The sequence below is a fragment of the Oryzias latipes genome, chromosome 9, assembly GCF_002234675.1.
Source record: "Oryzias latipes chromosome 9, ASM223467v1".
NCBI classification, from domain to species: Eukaryota; Metazoa; Chordata; class Actinopteri; order Beloniformes; family Adrianichthyidae; genus Oryzias; species Oryzias latipes.
The window spans coordinates 23,263,514-23,282,235 of record NC_019867.2 but is presented as its reverse complement, the minus strand read 5'-3'; the positions used below and the strand labels follow the sequence as shown (position 1 = coordinate 23,282,235).

Here is an 18,722-nt window from a genome sequence, read left to right as displayed (position 1 = left end):
TTAGAGTACCATCAACAGCAGCCTGTTAGACAAGACAATTAGCCGCGGTTACATGGGCAGAATATCTTGATCGGATCAATGGTCGGGTTAAAATTCACCAGTGCACATGGGATCAGAAAACCTCTTTCCGATTAGAACAAACGTTCCCATGGCTCATACTCTCGTTCGGAATGAATCATTTGGGCATGCGCAGTAGTGTAAAAATCACCCGGATGCGGATATAGGTCCCGTTGTAAACAAACCGCTTCCACAGACATTTATGCAGCAGCTCGGTAACATACGAGACGATCTTCCAAACGTGCTTTTATTAATGTCATGAATATTATGAATTGCCTGTTCGCTCGTCGTTATATTTAATCTGTGTGGTCAGTGCTTTTTTTGTGGAAGAATTAAGCTGGACGAAAGCTTAGGACAGACTAACACGGGCTAACATCATTAGCCTGATGGATGGACACAAAATCCAGGACCGTGCGAGAAACGCAGCAATCTGCAGCTTTCTAAGGACTGAGCGACATTTATTTCTGCTCTGAAAGTTCACACAGACCGCCCCAAAGCCACTCTGTGAGCTAGCGGCCCGAGCTCTGTTCGAACACGGTTCCTCCTGAGTCCTGCAGCCGCTAACCAAGAGCGGCGGGACGGCTCGCAGTCTGAATTCTCCCACACATAACAAAACAACAAAACGCACACGTAACCCCCCCCCCCCCCCCCCCCCCCCCCCCCGACACAACATTATTAATCCAGCTGCTCTGCTCACTCGGGTGCCAGTGGACCGAGTGAGCGCTCCTCCTCCGAATCTCCCCCGTGAGGGGTGTAAGAGAGGGGAGAGCCAGCGGGGCGAGAGCGGAGCGGCGCTTTTCACGGGGTGTCCGCAGAGCTGGTCGGTCCCGTATGCGCTCCAAAGCTTTCTCTCAGCGAAACACCGTCTATGCGTGACGTAAACCAGAGCAGCAGTGACACACGATCGGAATGACCGTTTACATGCTCTACGATCGGATAAACGATCGGTATAACCCACCTATCTCGATCGGAAAGAAATTCTGATCCGAATGAGTCTGACCGGGGCAGAGTATTCCGAACGGCGCGTTTACATGACGCATTTTCTTTCCGATCAGGCGTTCATTCCGATTACTTTTGCCCATGTAAACGCGGCTATTGTAAAGGTTCATAGATTTGTACTGTAGGCCGTTTATGGTGCTGTGATGAAATAGGCATGTGGTGAGAAATGCTGGGGTAACTTGGGTACGAACCTCTGGGGTAAACACCAGGATCCATAAAGGTTGCCATGCTGAAGTTGGCCAAGACAAAGAGAAAGACGAGGCCATTGTAGAAAGGCACAGCAGGAGAGATCACCTTTGCTAGCCAGGGGCACCTGTGGACACACACAAAAAGATTGAGTTATGACTGATTTCCAAAAATCATTGTGAAATTTGGATCAAATATGTTTTAATAGAAGTCCTACGCTTGTTCTTTTTTACTTTTGTAACTTCAACACAATAACCTCAGTCATGGCTGCTTGCCAGCACACGCTTCCAGCAGACCTCTCCAGCCTGTTCCGATATCAAAAAGTCAATTCCTGGTGCTCATGCACAGAGATTATCGTCAATCTATATCTGCTCCTCCAAATTCAAGAGCTCATTTATACTTTGCTGAATAATTCAGAGCTCAGGCTGCAAAAAGCCACTAGTGGTGCAGAGAAGTGTGAAGGTTGAGCCTCTTACACAGTTAATCAGCGCCAGTCCTCAGGGATGTGATGGTTAGCATGGATCAGATTTTACAACATCACTGTAAAACACTAGCAACCTTTATGACGAATAATGGGCGGAGATAATTGTTTTCATTTAGTTATTAAGAATTTATTTTTCAACAGAATCTATGAAAAAAAAAATTCTGACTTTATCTACAATTGATTTATAGTAGGTTTTGTGTGCAGTGAGAGAAGTTGTGTACAATTATTTATTTTTTTGACAATCTTCAAGAACTTTACCAATTGAAATTTAGTCACATAATGTCACATTTACTTCTAACATAAGTCAGATATTCTGTCTTAAAATTAAGAATTCTGATTTCTAATGTCAGATTTGGAGTTGCAACAATCAAATTTATTTAGGAAAAATAAAAAAAAAAGATTCTGTAAACTCCAAATACTGTCGTCATATCAAAATAGCAAGAGAAGCTCTCAATTTCCAATAAGAAATGTTGTTGTTTTTCAGAGTTAAATATGTTTTTAACCCATTATATGTAACTGAACTTAACCGATTTCAGATCCTTTTGATGTTAGGCAACTTTTCAGAATTTAAAAAAATGTGAAGAAGCACAGTCAGAGAAAGTTTAATTAAGATCACACGCAGAGCTGCAGACTTTGTAGATGTGTAACAAGTAACCACAAAATCCCCATAAACGATGTTTGGACCACTTAAACTGCTGCCTCGAAACACCAAACTTCATCTAGTTAATAAGTCTGCATCAAGATTCTGTTGCCACAACAGACATAATGTCAGGAGCTTTTAAATTTAAGTTCTGAAGTTGAACTAAATTTAAGAAAGTGATAACCAAAATAAGAAAAACAAACATCATGAACATCAATTTAAATTGGATCTTCTGATTTAGACAAAGGAAGCAAAGTAGACACAGGACATGAAGAGGAATTAATCCTGCTTTGCTCCTCGGCCCGACAGATTTTCAGACGCGTCTGGAGTCAGTCTGGTGGTGAGAGACAGGCAAACACCTTCACACCAGCCTCCAGGCTGTTCACACTCCTGACACATTTGCACTTTAGAGTGCAGATGATAGTGTCAGACCCTGATTCCTGCTTATGTCAAACTGAATCCAGAATTTGCTCATCAAAAAACACAAAACACAAAGAATATTTATAAACCCCCTCGAGTATTTTACCATTTATGTTTCTAATTTGGTGATCGGTTTTATATTATTTTAGATTTTATAAGAGAAATATTCAGGTTTTTTTTAACAAATTGGATTTCTGCTTTTGTTGAAGGATTTTCCATTGTTGCTTCAATCATCTAAAGTCTCATTTGCAACTACTCTCACTGGCCACTTTAGTACTTTATTAGACACACCAGTCCAACTCCTCATTAACACAAATTTCTAATCAGCCAATCACAAGGCAGCAACTCAATGCATTTAGGCATGCAGACATGAACAAGATGATCTGCTGCAGTTCTAACCAAGCATCAGAATGGTGAAGATAGGTGACTGAAGTGACTTTGAATGGGGCATGGTTCTTGGTGCCAGACAGGCTGGTCTGAGTATTTCAGAAACTGCTGATCTACTGGGATTTTCACGCACAAGCATTTCTAGGGTTTACAGAAAATGGTCAGAAAAAGAGAAAATGTCCAGTAAGTGGCAGTTCTGTGGGCGGAAATGCCTTGTTGATGCCAGAGGTCGGAGGAGACTGGCCAGACCAGTTCTAGCTAATAGAAAGGCAACAGTAACAGTAACTCAAAAAACTGCTGGTTACAACAAGATCAGCAAATAAGCATCTCTGAACGCACAACACGTCCAACCTTTAGGCAGATGAGCTACAGCAGAAGAAGAGTGAGAGCTAAGAGCAGGAAATTGAGGCTACAAAAGGGGCAGCAGTTTAGCTCAGGCGGTAGAGCAGGTCGTCCAAAAACCGAATGGTTGGCAGATCGATCCCCACTCTCCCCAGCCAGCTGTCACCCCCAAAGCGCGGCTAGCCTGAAGCTCACCACTGGGTCAAAATGTGGAGAAGAATTTCCCCATTGCGGGATAAATAAAGTATCAATTATTATTATTATTAATTCACACAGGCTAGACAAAATTGGACAATAGAAGAATAGAAAAATGTCGCCTGGTCTGATGAGTCTTTGTTTCTACTGCGTCAAGGTGCCCCTAATAAAATGGCTGATGAGTGTAGTAGAGTCAAAATTTGGTTTCAACATGACAGCATGGATCCATCCTGCCTTGTATCAATGGTTCAAGCTGGTGGTGGTATAATGGTGTGGGGGACGTTTTTTTTCTCCATTTTTTGGGTCCCTTAGTACCAACTGAGCATGGTTCCAATGCCACAACCTACCTGAGTATTGTTGCTGACCATGTCCATTCCTTTCTGACCACAGTATACCATGTTCTGATGGCTCACACTGGTTTCTTGTAAAATGACAGTGAATTCACTGGATTCAAATGGCCTCCACAATCACCAGATCTGAACCTAATAAGAGAACCTTTGGGATGTGGTGGATCATGGATGTGCAGCCGACAAATCTGCAGCAACCGTGTGATGCTATCAAGTCAATATGGACCAAACTCTCTGAGGAATGTTCCAGTACTATGTTAAATATATGCCGCAAAGGATTAAGGCCGTTCTGAAGTCAAAATAGGTCCAACCTGGTACTAGCAAGGTGCACCTAACAAAATGGCTGATGTGTGTAGTCTAGAATATAGAGAGAAAGAAGATTGAGGTGAAATCAAACAGTTTAAGAAAGAAATTGAGGAAGATTGGATGTGTTTGAGAGGTGCTGCAGCATGTCGCATCCCGTTCTAAAATGAGAAGCTTTTCCTGAACAGCATTATATTTGTGAAGTTTATCATCAGACACGACGCCTCAACAACCTGAAAAACTCCTGCATCTCAGTTGGTCTGAAGAGACGAAAGACTTCTAAAAGCATCTCCAAACTATTCGACTTTCCAAATACTTTCGCCTTTCATTTGCCCGCTTGGATTGGAGCAAAAAGAGGAGCAGAAAAAGCTCCTCTTTGAAGCTGCTTTCGTCTGTTCTTTTGTCTCTCAGAGCGGAGTCTGAACAAGCATCAAAGAGAGAGTAGAATCAATCCAGGGAGCTTTTTCACTTGGAGCATTTAAAAGGAATGCAGACATATTTTGGAATAAGGCTATTTATTTTTTCTCAAATTTACAGCAAGCCTATCAGATTACCTCAAAATCAATTTAATCTGGTTGTTGCAGAATGGTCATGTGTACAACTATTATGTGGACGTTTTGATCATTGACACAGAAAATTAAAGGGGACAAGGATGACTCAGAGTGTTCCTTTGCTTGACAAAAGATGTAAAACATCTGTTTCCAAAGACTCCAACATCTGTTCCATTTCTTTAAAAAAAAGTTAGGCCTGCCTTTGCTGAATTTAAAAGCTTTGACTTCTTCTGCTGCAATGGTTTACAAATGTATCTGCTTAACAGTGAATAGTGTTTTTGTGTAAAAATGCATTCTAAAGCACTCTCGTCTCAAAGTGAGAAGGCCCCCGTTCAAATCCCGGCTTGGACCTTTCTGTGTTGAGTTTGCATGTTCTCCTTGTGCATGTGCGGTTTTTCTCCCAGCACTCCGGTTTCCTCCCACAGTCCAAAAACATGCTTCACAGGTTAATAGGTTTCTCTAAATTGGGTTAAGTGTGTGGTCCTGCAACAAACTGACTTGCACAGCAGTAGCTGAGTCGGCTCTGGCAGCCCTGTGATCCCGAAAGGGATTCAGCAGGTTCAGAAAACTCATGGATGGACAGATAGATATGACGCATTTGAGATTTATTGAAATATTAGATTTTCTTTTTAGGTAAAACAAATGTATAAGTAACATTCATTTTTATTTATACCAGTTTTCTTTTCTAGATTTAGCTAAAAAAAAGTCTTGCACGAATTCTTTTCTCTTTCGGACAGACTGAACCCTCCATCTGTATTAGATCTGCTTGTTGGTGAAAGACATTGTAGACGAAACGATTAGCAGACTAGAACATGATTAACCCATATGTCATGCTTACATGCTAGAAAACAGACAGGAGTTCCAGATATGTTCAGTCACATGCAAGTCATAGACAGAAAGGCAAAATATTGTGTCATTAAGTGTGAGCAGAGTGGGACACCAACAGGAAGTCTAATTTCACACAGAAAGCATTCTCAGACCTGGTGATGCTGAATCAGTTGGGAAGGTTTCTCTTATCCTCACCAGGACATGTAAAATAATAGATTTGATGAAAGTTTCCTCACATTTATTCCAACTTCTTTTAAAATCCATCAGAACTTTACCTTCCATGCACTGCGGTCGACTTCAGCCTCCCTGAAGTCGTAAGACAGGCCTCTTCTGTGTTCATGTTCAAATCTAGACTTAAAACATTTCTGTTTAGCCGTGTATATGACTGAAAGGTCCTACCTGCACTTTTCCTTCCTTTCCTTCCTTTATTTTTAAATCAATTTTCAATATTTTTTTTCTTTTCTTTTAAAGTAAATTTTACGTTGATTATTTTTATGATGTATTGTGATTTTAATGCATTTTTCTGTTTTGTGAAGCACCTTGAATTACTTTGTGTACGAATTGTGCTATACAAATAAACTTGCCTTGCCTTGCCTACTTTTCCACTTCCATCTCAACTCTCCAGTTTAATCCAACTCCTCATACTCCTCATAGAACTGCTTAATGGGAGCGTCGCTCACTGCTCACTGCTACCAGGACCTGCCAATTCCTTGATGCAAACCAAATCCTGAGGCCCTGCCATTTAGTATTCTACACATGGTGCAGGCAGGTCTGCAGAGGCGGAGGTGATGGTTGCTCCAGGCATGGAGCAGTTTCACACACATGCAGAAAATTCTCTCTGTTTCCTCATCAAACTTGAAGGCAACACTACATGAGTTAAGGCTGCGAATATTGTTTCTCTCCTAAATCAACATAGAATAATTGGAGACTAGAATTGACATCAAACCTGCGATTGGTTCAAAAAAGAACACTTACTTTGGCCTTAAGCTACATTCACACCGGGCATGTGACGCATTCAATAATACGCTTTTAGCAGAAGGTGTTTACATTAGATGAGAAGGGAGGGGCCTCTTCTTCGTCATCTTTTTCTACTGTTTTTAGAATTATTACTGTTTCTGCAGTGCTGGAACTACCTTCCTCTCAGCCATAGATCTGTGAAATCAGTGTTTTCTTTTAAAAAGCAGCTGAAAACCTATCATTTTAAAATTGCTTTTCTCCTGTGTTTTACTGTAAAGCACTTTGTGACTTTTATTTTGAAAGGTACTATACAAATAAAGTTTATTATTATCATTATTATTATTACTTTGATAATGAAGGTTCAAGGAAAAATGATGCAAAGCAAGAAGAAGAACAACAAACTCTGTAAGTGAGCTTTTATTTTATGGGAATAGATCCAAGTCTACCTTTAAGATAAACATTTTGATTGGGAACCGTGAGTTATTTAATTAGTCACTCCAGAAAAGGCTAAATGTAATAAAGACACAGTTTTGAGATCGTTCCCCGCAGTATCACTTCTAAATGTGGATAAATATCGAGACTGAGCAGATGGACATCACTGATCAGTCAGACACATTAGCCTCACGGGAGAGGAATGTGTTGGCACGCATGCGTGGATGCAGAAAGGAGAGTTTTGCTTTATCACTCTTTCCTTCACACTCCCACCAATTCAGAGTAATGTAGAAATAATGACACAGAAGGTTTTTCATCTTTATCTCCTTGGTAAAAACCAGACAAATCAAGAACGCAACCTTTTTTAATCTTAGAAAATCTCCCAAAAACGGGTACATTTTTTTCCTAATCCTAGCACAGACAGTTGTCAACAATCTGGGAGGAGAAAGCTCACCCAGGCACAAGCTTTCCCAGCCACTGCGTACTCCGAGGCCTGGGTTAGTAGTGTCAATCCCAGGCCAAGGGGAGATGACACACATGTTGCCTTTATTTCCCCAGCTTCCCCCCTCTGGGAAACTGAAAACCAGAGCATGGGTCAGCTGGAACAAATGAGGCTTATGAGGCCAAAGACACTGTGGTTTAGCAAGTGCAGTAACATATGTGTGTGTATAAGAATGGCTGCAAACTTCTGCCAACACTGCTGTTGCTGATATTTGTAAGCACAAATGTATATTATGGTTTTGCACATTTGGATGCATGAAAGCATAGATGCTGGCTTTGACGATTGGTCAGGTAGCAGATAAGAGGATAGATTTCACCAACACTCGCAAATGTTGGTGGTGCTCACTAGGTTGCTAGGTTGAAATGTAAGGAGACAAAGCAATGGCTGCAGAAGTGGAATTTCCCAGCTTTCCCCAGTGTGCCCTGTCCCAAAAGCGCCACGACTTATGACTCCAAAAGGCGACAGTTGTTTAGCATGGTCTGTGTTCAGGTTACCAGACAGGGGCATGAACATTTAAGACAGCACCAACATTCATCTAGATCTCACACATAACCCTTTCATTAAAAGGGAATAACAAAACAAAAAATAAAGTTTGCTTTTAGTAAATTATAGTTGGTGTACTAAGGATTCTAGGCTGGATGGTGTTTTTCTTCCTAAATGGTGCCACATCACAAAAGAACATATATTTTTGGCATAAGCAGGTTTTAATGTAAAAAAAAAGAAAAAAAACACTCTACTGATGCTGAATTGCCTTTTCTGCTGTAGCTATAACTGGTTTTGAGCTTCCTGAAGCTCCAGGTGCTCACAATCATGTGGTAATCTTGTCACTTGATTGTGAGCACCTGAAGGTACAGGAAGTGGTTAATCTTTGCTCTGGCGTTCCCTGTAGGGCTGATATGAAAAAAACAGGCCCACATGAGAAGGCAATTTCAAACTGATGTCACAGAAACCAAAGAAGCCAAACTGAACTCCAACCTTGGAGACATGCCAGAGAAACAGCACCCAAAGAAGGAAGTTTGTTCGTTTACTCAGCACATAAGCAGTCTTCCACAGATTTGTACTGAAAGCTCAGAGGATTGCAGATGGATGTCTGCCCAGACAGTCTGGAACAGACTCCATGCAGACAATTTCTGGTTTTATAGGGTGGCAGAAGTCCGGCCCATTTGTGCTAGTAGTGACCCACACATGCACTGTAACCTTAATATGTGAAGGACTGCTATGTTCTACAATAAATCCAAATCTTGCCAATGAAAGGGAGATCGTATGAAAGCGAGATCGTAGGGGTCAATGGGTTGGAAGGACCATGAAGATTGATGCCCTGGTAGAGTATCATCTTCTGCAACATGCAGTGTGCTGGTTTAAATGGCCTCCTTGAAGGAGATTTACAAGATATAAAAGTTGTGCGTTCATGAAACTGAGTAGAGCACATTGTTGAATGCACAACACATGCACGGTGTGAATGTTGCATCGGTCATAACTGCTCTTATACCAATCAAAGTCTTGTGAGATCAGCTTGAGCCTGAGTGATTAATGAAACAACGTTGGCTGCTTTAGAACAAATGTTAGGACGCCTCCAAAAGCAGAATGCGAGCAGGTTAATGACCAGCATCAGCAGGACGCTTTTACACAGCCTACCTCGGCTTCAGTTATATATACATATATACATTCATGATTAAAATGAGGATTTCATACATTAAATAACAGTAACTAAAATAAAACCTTTTTCTACCGGAATAATACACAAAAGGAGATACTGTTGTTCTTTTAATGTTGAGTTCACACGTGGCACGTTTAGCATATGCTGTTCACACTTGACTGTTGACATCTCCGCCACCTACAGTTGGAAGAGGCTCAGTGCGAAAGGTTGAAGCAGTGCGAATCTTGTGAAACCTGCTCCAGGCTTTTTCTTTCACAGCTCTATTCCAATATATATTAAATACTTACTGTCATATAATTCCAGCCAGGCACAAACCGTATTTATTAACTGCTCCTTCAAAATCCATTTTCAAATGGTAAGCACTTCCATGAGTTAAAGGAAATGGCACCTATAAGTCACTACCAAATCTGAGTCCCTGATTGGTCAAAGTTCATCCTGATATAACTTTCAACATGTGTTTAATGGCCACAGGTTTTGTACATAGACCCCGAAAACGATCGCAGAAACATGAATGTGAGACTTTTGAAAGCAAAAGCGAAAAAGGGGTTCTTGGATTCAATATTGCAATTTCTAAGTGAAGATTGATTTCATTGATCATTATTTTAATAACTTTGGTAATATGTAATGTAGCACATCAATTCTGTACCATGTATGCAGCTAAAGTTTTGGGCAAGAAAATATGTTTGTTTTTTAAATCAAATTTTCTTGTCCACATTTTATTCTCGTTTGCTTGCAAAGTCAGGCATATTAAAAAGTTTTTTTTTTTTTCATCAGGTGAGATGAAAGTAGCTTTACACAAGAAAACAAATTGAAGACAGAGTAGTGTGAGATACTATTGAAACCTCTATCTAAACGTAATGTTTTCATATACCAAAGACCAATAGAAAAGAGAGAAAAAAGAAAGAAAGAAAGAAAGAAAGAAAGGAATAGCTGAAAAGGAACCTATGTCCATGTTCTATGTCCAGAAATCCAGCAGGAGACACATCAACTCACAGCCATGTGTGGATGAAGCTACATCACCTCAGAGGCCTGACAGAGTTTGCAGGAAGCTAAGAAGTTGTTGGACCTTACTACCCGTGCCTCAAAGCACAATGACCTCTCACCATGAGGCGTCTCCACCCGCTTCAACACAGCTTTGACTGTTTGGGCTCTCTATCTGCCAGCGCCATCTACAAGCAGCTCGCTCCACGCTGCAGAGGTCAGGCCAATTCTCCTCTGGCTTCCTGCAGGAAGCCAAGATTGAACTCAATCACACAAACATAGTCAGGCTCTTCTCCAGAGAACAGGAGTCGTCTTAGCTTGCAGCAGAAACCATCTGGAGATGTTTAGGACGTTCAATCGCTAACATGACAAGCAAAAAAACAAACAAAAAACAACTAAATAGGTACCCAATGATACAAAAACGTAATATTATCAGACAAAATTGCAGATTTTTTCTGGGACATAAACAACAAAAAGCTGTCCTTAGCAGAGTAAATAAAGTTCCCCTTCTACAGATTAACTGCTCTTTTTCTCTCTGGTTCTATTTAGTATGACACCCACTGATGAATTCGGGTGGGAAACACATTTTGAAAGCCTAAACTTGCTATTCTCCCAAATCCAATTAATATAAAAAAAGAGCACAAATATGGAGTTAACTGAGCACCCCCAGGGCTCATATACATTACACTGTTTCCCCAACATCGGGAAAATTGTTCATGTCAAACTGCTGATGCAGCTGCCGTCGAGCCACTTTATTATTCTGCTTGTATTTGAGATCCTGTTTGGTTGGCGGATGTTTTTCTGCCCCTGCAGAGCCCATCAGCCTAATGAAGCGTTCATCAATCAGTTTAATGTACTCGTGCAGCCACTGGCTGCGGGGAGGACGGCAGAGACCGATGACTCGAAAGACAAATGGTAATAAAATACAGTGAGGTGGTGATGCACCCCAAATGTGTCACACGTAATGGCTCACTTTCCTGCAATTTTGAAAACTAATTTTTATCATTTGGGAATTTAATTGAATTTTTTTTGTAGGTGTCTGCATAAAACCTTTTCCCATAACCTTTTTTCAAGTTTTTGTGAACATGCTATGATGGATTTGGTGAATATTCTGCATCATGTTTGTCTTTAAACTGGCAGCTGCTGGTAGAGCTCAGTTTAAAAATTGGAGAAAAAAAATGGAATATTACAAATGAGATTTGTAAAAATGATTATGAGCCTCTACAGCAGTTGGAGTAACTTTAAGTAAACCTAAGATCATAGTGTCTGCCCCAGTGTTTGTTTCAACTAAGGATCTGGGGCCACACAGATCAGGGTCAAAAGTCATGAAAAAGGTAGAATAAACTTGTCCTTGTTTGCCAAGTTTAATGCCGGAAAATATATGACTTAGTATAAGCTAAGATTTGTGGTATATGCACGATTTCTGTTCTGGACAAGATGGCTTTGTGCAGGTGGCTTAATGAAACACTGCTGCCTCACAGGCTTTTCAAAGTAAGAGCCCTTTTTAAACTCAAACTGAATCTAGAGTACATGACCTCTCTTTCTAAAATATATGAAATCAAATCAAATCAAACTTTGTTCTTGCATGACTGTGCAACAGACTACCAAGGATTCTTAATTGCTGCTCCGACTTTTATTTTAGGGGATAAGCAAAGACAGCATTATTTTTTTAATTTAAAAATGGTTTTTGCCACATATAAAAAACCTTGAGGGGAAACATGCTAGATCACAATTAAAAGAGACTTCAATCGTCCTAAACTTTCTTCTTTGTCTTCCATCTTTGCAGCTTTGATAGAATGTTCAATCAAATACATTTTGAAGGTATGTAACTTCTTAGAAAAAAATTCAACCTACATTTGGAGCAAAAAATGATAAATTGTGAATGAAATGTGAAGAGGTAATTGTGAATCTTTATGTACAGCGAAAAGTGCATTAACACCATTTTCTAATTCTTATATTAAAACAATTTGATATTTTTAAACAAAAATCCTATCTAGAATATCGTTTTAGCGTCTTACTTTATTAGTAAAACAGAGGCCCTTTTATCTATCTATATATATATATAGATATATACATATATCTAGATAGATGGAGAGATTGAGAGATAGAGAGAGAGAGAGAGAGAGAGAGAGAGAGAGAGAGGAAGCTGGTTTTTAGTGGAAAAAAAAAACTTTTAAGAGACAAATCAATAACTTTTATCATCAATGCTTAATTTGTGAATCAGCTTTTATCAATGACTTACAAAATGTTTTAGGGAAAGTTTACAAACAAAAAACTTTTTTTTTTTTTAATTACAAATCAAAATACGTAGATTTATGAGAAAAAAGTCATGACAGTAAAATCACAAGTCTAAATTTGTATATTTATGACTTTATAAGTCACAGGCTAAATTTATGACTTTCTCATAAAGTTACGTGTGTAAAAGTTGTAAGTACACGACTTTAAGAACACTTAAGATAACGAGAAAAAAAAGCCATAAATTTAAGAGAAAAAAACCCCACAAAGGTTGTCTGCTTATCTGAGTCATTCTCAAAGATGAAAGATGTGGAGCATTTTGTGAAGCTTTATTTGTAGATAGGTTTCACAAACAAAGATTCTGAACCTTTCGACGATTTAAAACCAAATTATTGTCTTTCCAGGGTTCGGTGTCGGTAATGCAGAGTTTCAATGGTAAAATAAGGAGTTCAGAGACACGTTTAGGTATGGAGGGCCGCTACTTTATTCTGTCCTTTTCATTCACATATAAAGAAGTCCATTTGTCATCTTACGTCATGTAACTGGCATGCACACAAGGAACACCAAAGGGGAATGAAAATAGTGTAACATACATCACCTCCTCCAAAGAAAACATCTCTTTTCAACATAAAACAACAACAAATAACGGAAACACGACAATTTTGCAAAATCTTGCATTTATCGCATGGAGGAGGTGGTTTTTGAGTCATATCAAAATTGACATATTTGGCAAAACTGCAATGGAAAGACGTTTTTCAAACTAAATGAGCCACATGACTAACAACAAGATACCACTGGCTGTCTCTGGCGTTGCACAGCGGGCGCCACAAGAGGTCCCACATCATCACACAGCTTATGAAAAATTGAGTGTGTCATGTGGACTTGTTGGATCCACAGCTCCTCTGTAAAATCAGCAACAACAGCAAAATGCTAACATTGGCATATCTAACATTAAGATGTAGTTTGATGCTAAAATTGTGGATAAGTATCAAAGTAGGTAGAAATAGCAAAGGAATTCCAAAATTATAAAATGATTAATGTTTGTTGGAAAAAAAATGGTGCAAAGAAATAACTTTAACCTTTAAACCTGGGAGCTTTAGCTCCAGTGGTGAAATGTTTACATATTAAATGTAAGTCAGCTGATACTGACAGAGAAAAGCGGCTTTGCGCCGATATGCAACACTTAACTAATACTATCAGCGCTAAGCTGTAGTGCAAAGTCAGCAGAACGGCAGCAGCGACATCTCCAGTGTTGCAGACCACTTCATGGGTAAAATCAATGCTATAAGATCAAACATGTCATCTATGCAAAACACGGATCTTAACAGACCACCAGCATTGTTTTTACCAGAAGAAACACTGGGGAGTTTTGTCCTGGTTGATGCAGAGATGCTTGGTCGAGTTGTATCCCAAGTAAACACTACAACCTGCCTTTTAGATCCCATTCCCACTTCACTTTTTAAAACATTTTATGGATTCTTTGAGTCAGAGCTTTTAAATATAGTAAATTGCTCTCTTCAGACGGGGGTCTTCCCCTCTGCCTGTAAGATGGCGGTGGTGAGGCCCCTTCTGAAGAAGAGTCAATTAGATCCAAAAAATCTGGATAACTATAGACCCGTATCCAACTTACCATTTTTAAGTAAAATAATAGAAAAAAGTGTCGCTACTCAACTGCATGAGTTTTTAAATGCCCAAAAAATTTTAGAAAAATATCAGTCTGGTTTTAGGAAAAACCACAGTACAGAGACGGCTCTTTTAAAGATCGTTAATGATCTAAGATTAAACTACGACTCACAGAAACTTTCTGTTCTGGTGCTGCTGGATCTTAGTGCCGCTTTTGATACAGTAGATCACCAGATTTTATTAGACAGACTTAGTAGTCTAGTGGGCCTCTCTGGAAATGTTCTTAAGTGGTTTTACTCTTACCTGACAGATCGACACTTTTATGTAAGTATGGATACGTGCTCTTCAAGAATCCACGAAATAAGTTGTGGGGTTCCCCAAGGGTCGATTTTAGGGTCAATACTTTTTAATTTGTATATGTTGCCTCTTGGGGAGGTCATCAGGAGACACGGCGTTGACTTTCACAGCTATGCTGATGATACACAGCTTTACATCGCCGTGTCTCCTGATGACCTTGAACCTGTCAACACTCTTTTAAACTGCATTTTAGATATAAAGTTGTGGATGGCAGAAAATTTCTTACAGCTCAACCAGGACAAAACTGAAGTTTTAATCATCGGTTCTGAAGACAAGAGAGAGATGATTTTACCACATCTTCATAATTTTAAACCTTCTTAATTTGTGAGAAACCTGGGCGTACTTTTTGACTCTGAGCTAAATTTTATCCCACACATTAAAAATGTCGTTAAGACAGGATTTTATCATCTCAAAAACATTGCCAGAGTCCGCCCGTTCCTCTCTCTTGCCAGCACAGAGGTACTAATGCATGCTTTTATTTTCAGTCGTTTAGATTATTGTAATGCCCTGCTCTCTGGTTTACCCAAAAAGTCTCTTTCAAACTTACAACTTCTACAGAACTCAGCGGCACGAGTTCTGACAAGGACCAGAGGGCGAGAACACATTACACCGGTTTTAAAATCGCTGCATTGGCTCCCTATGCGTTTCAGGATTGGTTTTAAGATTCTTTTAATGGTTTATAAATGTTTTTATGGTCTTGGGCCTTCTTATTTAAATGATATTCTTTTAAAATATGAGCCCTCGCGGACCTTGAGGTCCTCCGGTGCTGGCCTCTTAGTTGTTCCCAAGGTGAGGACCAAAACTTATGGTGAGGCTTCGTTCTGCCATTATGGTCCTCGCCTGTGGAACGGCCTTCCGGAGAGCCTCAGGCAGAGCCGCAGAGACAGTAGAGGTTTTTAAGAAGAGGCTCAAGACCCACCTTTTTAATTTAGCTTTTAGTTGATTTTAACTGCTAATTTATTCTATTAGTTTTAGTATAGGCTATTTTATGTATTTATTTTAATTTTACGCATCTTATTTTCAATTTTATGTTGTTTTTTTTTTCTTTCTTTTTTATGTTTTTAATTTTAGCATCTTATGATTTTAGCCCCAGTGTTTCTTGAGGGGATCTTTTCCTCCAGGGATTGCCGGCTTGGTCAGCGGTTGTTGCTGCAGTTGTTGCCCTTGCTGGGGCGGCTGGGGTCTAATTTTACAGCTTTTGGCTGTGAGGGGGACCCCGGTGTTGACCCGGTCTGGGTGGGCACTGTGGCGATGTTCCGGTGGCCAGGCTGGCTCCTGGTATGAAAGGATTCCCAGATACTGTTTCCTCACAGCAGAGCCAAGCCATACTTGTTTGTTTGTTTGTTTATTTATTTATTCTTTTACAGTTACATAGTCATATTTCATTGTACGTGGGAGCCATGGGTCATGTGGTTTAATGGAGGGGAGTGGGAAGGGTGAAGGGTGGGTTGGGGTTTTTATTGTAATGTTGTGTGTTTACTGTTTTTAGTGTTAAAGCGCTTCGAGCTGCACAAAGTGCATGAGAAGCGCTATTTTATAAATAAAGTTTGATTTGATTTGATTTGAAAGGGTTAAAAAATATGCGTCCTTTAACTAAAGCCAACCTTTCCTTCCACCCTTAAAGCAGGGACTTTCACTCAATACCCCTAAAGAGAAACCTTTTTTCCCCTACTCTCATTCAATACCATCTTTTCTCCTCATTTATCTTCATCTCCATTCTGCCCATGAGTGCTTTCTCCATCTGTTTCTCTGACTGAAGGAACTCCTCAGTGGCTGCTTCACATCTGCATCTTAATTGCTGATTGTCAAAAGACAGATTTTATTTGTTCTACTCCTGAGTCTTAAAACTTATCTGAAAGTATGCATGCCACCTTAACAACTGAACCTTTGCAGAGTGTTCATTGTGAGGGGTTCCAACACGTGAGGTGAGAGGTAAAACCTCACTCCTCCTTCAGCAACCATTCCAACCTCTGAGCTCAGCAAGCCGCAATCCCGACATGTCTGTGCGGGACGGGCCTCCGCATCCTACAGGCTGCACCCAGAACAAAGAGTCCCATTGATTTACCGGGAAGCCACAAAGCAACACAATGATTCCTTTTTGGCGCAGCGGCTGGCAGCACAGGGCAGAATCCCACCACTGTTCTGCAGGAACAAAGACAGGAACAGAAAGTGGTGGTAAGGGTCAATAAACTGGCCTGACCTACCTTACATGCGCAGTCAGAACATAGTTACACGCTGGCACATACATGGCTAGAAGCGTTCACTCTGAACACCGGCTACATTGACATGAGTGCTGTCAAAGTCTATTGGGCTGCATCGGTGGGTCACTTCACATTAAGAGTCCAATAAAAAAAGTATCTATAAGTTTCAACACAAATTCTTTCAGTCTACATTAAGACAACACTTTCAGATTTTCCAACTGTCTGGATGAAACACAGCATTTATCTTATTATTTCCTTTGATAACAATGTGAAAAATGCAAACATAAATGTCATGATTTCGGCAGAAATACAAACATTTGTGAAGGCATGAATGTTTTTTGGGTCCCTCAGCCCTGCTAGTTGAGCCGTTTATTAAAATAATTGTACATTTCATGGTATAACAACAAAATTATCATGGATAATTAGGATCCCTTTTTTCAGAAAAGTACGTTAGCCACGATAAAATCCAAGATTTTTAAAACTATGTATTATGTATATAATCTACAGTCAGGACTATAATTATTTGGACAGAAACACATTTTTTCTAATTTTGTTTCTGTACATTACCACAGTGAATTTTAAATAAAACAACTAATTTAGCTGAGAAAACAGAGAAAAACCATGCGAGAAATTGCTGCAGTATTAGGAGTGGCAAAATCAACAGTGTGGTACATCCTGAGAAAGAAAGAAAGCAGTGGTGAACTCAGCAACGCAAAAAGACCTGGACGTCTACAGAAGACAACAGTAGTGGATGATGGCAGAATCTTTTTTTATAGTGAAGAGGAACCTGTTCACAACAGCCAACCAAGTGAACAACACTCTCCAGGAGGTAGGCGTATCAATATCCAAGTCTGCCATGAAAAGACGACTGCATGAAAGTAGATGCAGAGGGTACACTGCAAGATGCAAGCCACTCATAAGCCTCAAAAATAGGAAGGCTAGATTGGACTTTGCTAAAAAAAAAAGCATCTAAAATAGCCAGCAGGGTTCTGGAAAAACATTCTTTGGAAAAATGAAACCAAAATCAACCTCTACCGGAATGATGGCAAGAGAAAAGTATGGAGAAGGCGTGGAGAAGCTCATGATCCAAAGCACACTACATTATCAGTAAAACACTGTGGAGGCAGTGTGATGGTCTGGGCGTGCAAGGCTGCTAGTGGCACTGGGACACTAGTGTTTATTAATGACGTGACACAGGACAGAAGCAGCCCAATGAATTCTGAGGTGTTCAGAGACATACTGTGCGCAGATCCAGATGAATGCAGACAAACTGATTGGGCGGCGTTTCATAATACAGATGGACAACGACCCAAAACATACAGCCAAAGCTACTCAGGAGTTTATTAAAGCAAAGAAGTGGAATATTATGGAATGGCCAAGTCATTAAGGATTAAGAATAGCCCTTTGATGAGTCAACCTTTCTTTTTCTTTTTTAAGAGAGCATTAATAATTCTCCCATATTGGGGAGATTTACTCAACATTTCCATTTTTTAAACTCTTTTTTTTTTTAAGTCCAGTCTTTAAATCCGGCTACCCTTAAATAATTTAAAACCACCAAGGCATTTTCTATTTAGAGGCTTTTTATGTTGAAAAGTATTCATATTTCAGCATTTAGAGATTAAACAACATAAAAATAAATCCTGGAAATGCTCAATTCACACAAAAATTAGCAAGATTTATCAAAACCCTGGATATTCTGGACCATTTTTGGAAAACTCTGTGTTAGAAATAAAAGGATGTGAAGTTTTTCAGCCACTGGTAAAAACATTAAAGGTACACTGGTTTTTTTTATGTTTATTTAAACCAATAACTTCTATTTCTCTTATTTCTATTAAACTTTGAAAATTTAGTTTGAAAACCTAAAACGGTTTGATTAACATTTTTGTGAAAGAGGTTATAATTCTGTGACAGAACAACCTAATCCCAAGGAAACGGCTTAAACACATTACTTATTCTAATTTCGACTAGCCTTAGCTCAGATCAGTCATTTCCTTTGAAATTCATTGTAACTGCAGTCTAGCAGGGTATTTACCACTCA

At 39.7% G+C, this 18,722-nt stretch overlaps 1 protein-coding gene across 1 annotated transcript in view; it reads right to left on the bottom strand.

The window, feature by feature from the left end:
- The window catches only part of zdhhc8 (zinc finger DHHC-type containing 8), a 69,561-nt gene that overhangs the window by 13,065 nt on the left and 37,774 nt on the right, over nt 1-18,722 (bottom strand). Inside the window, exon 2 of the mRNA XM_004072857.4 lies at nt 1,248-1,369. Coding sequence (XP_004072905.1) covers nt 1,248-1,369 — 122 coding nt within the window. The remainder of the gene's footprint in view (nt 1-1,247; nt 1,370-18,722) is intronic.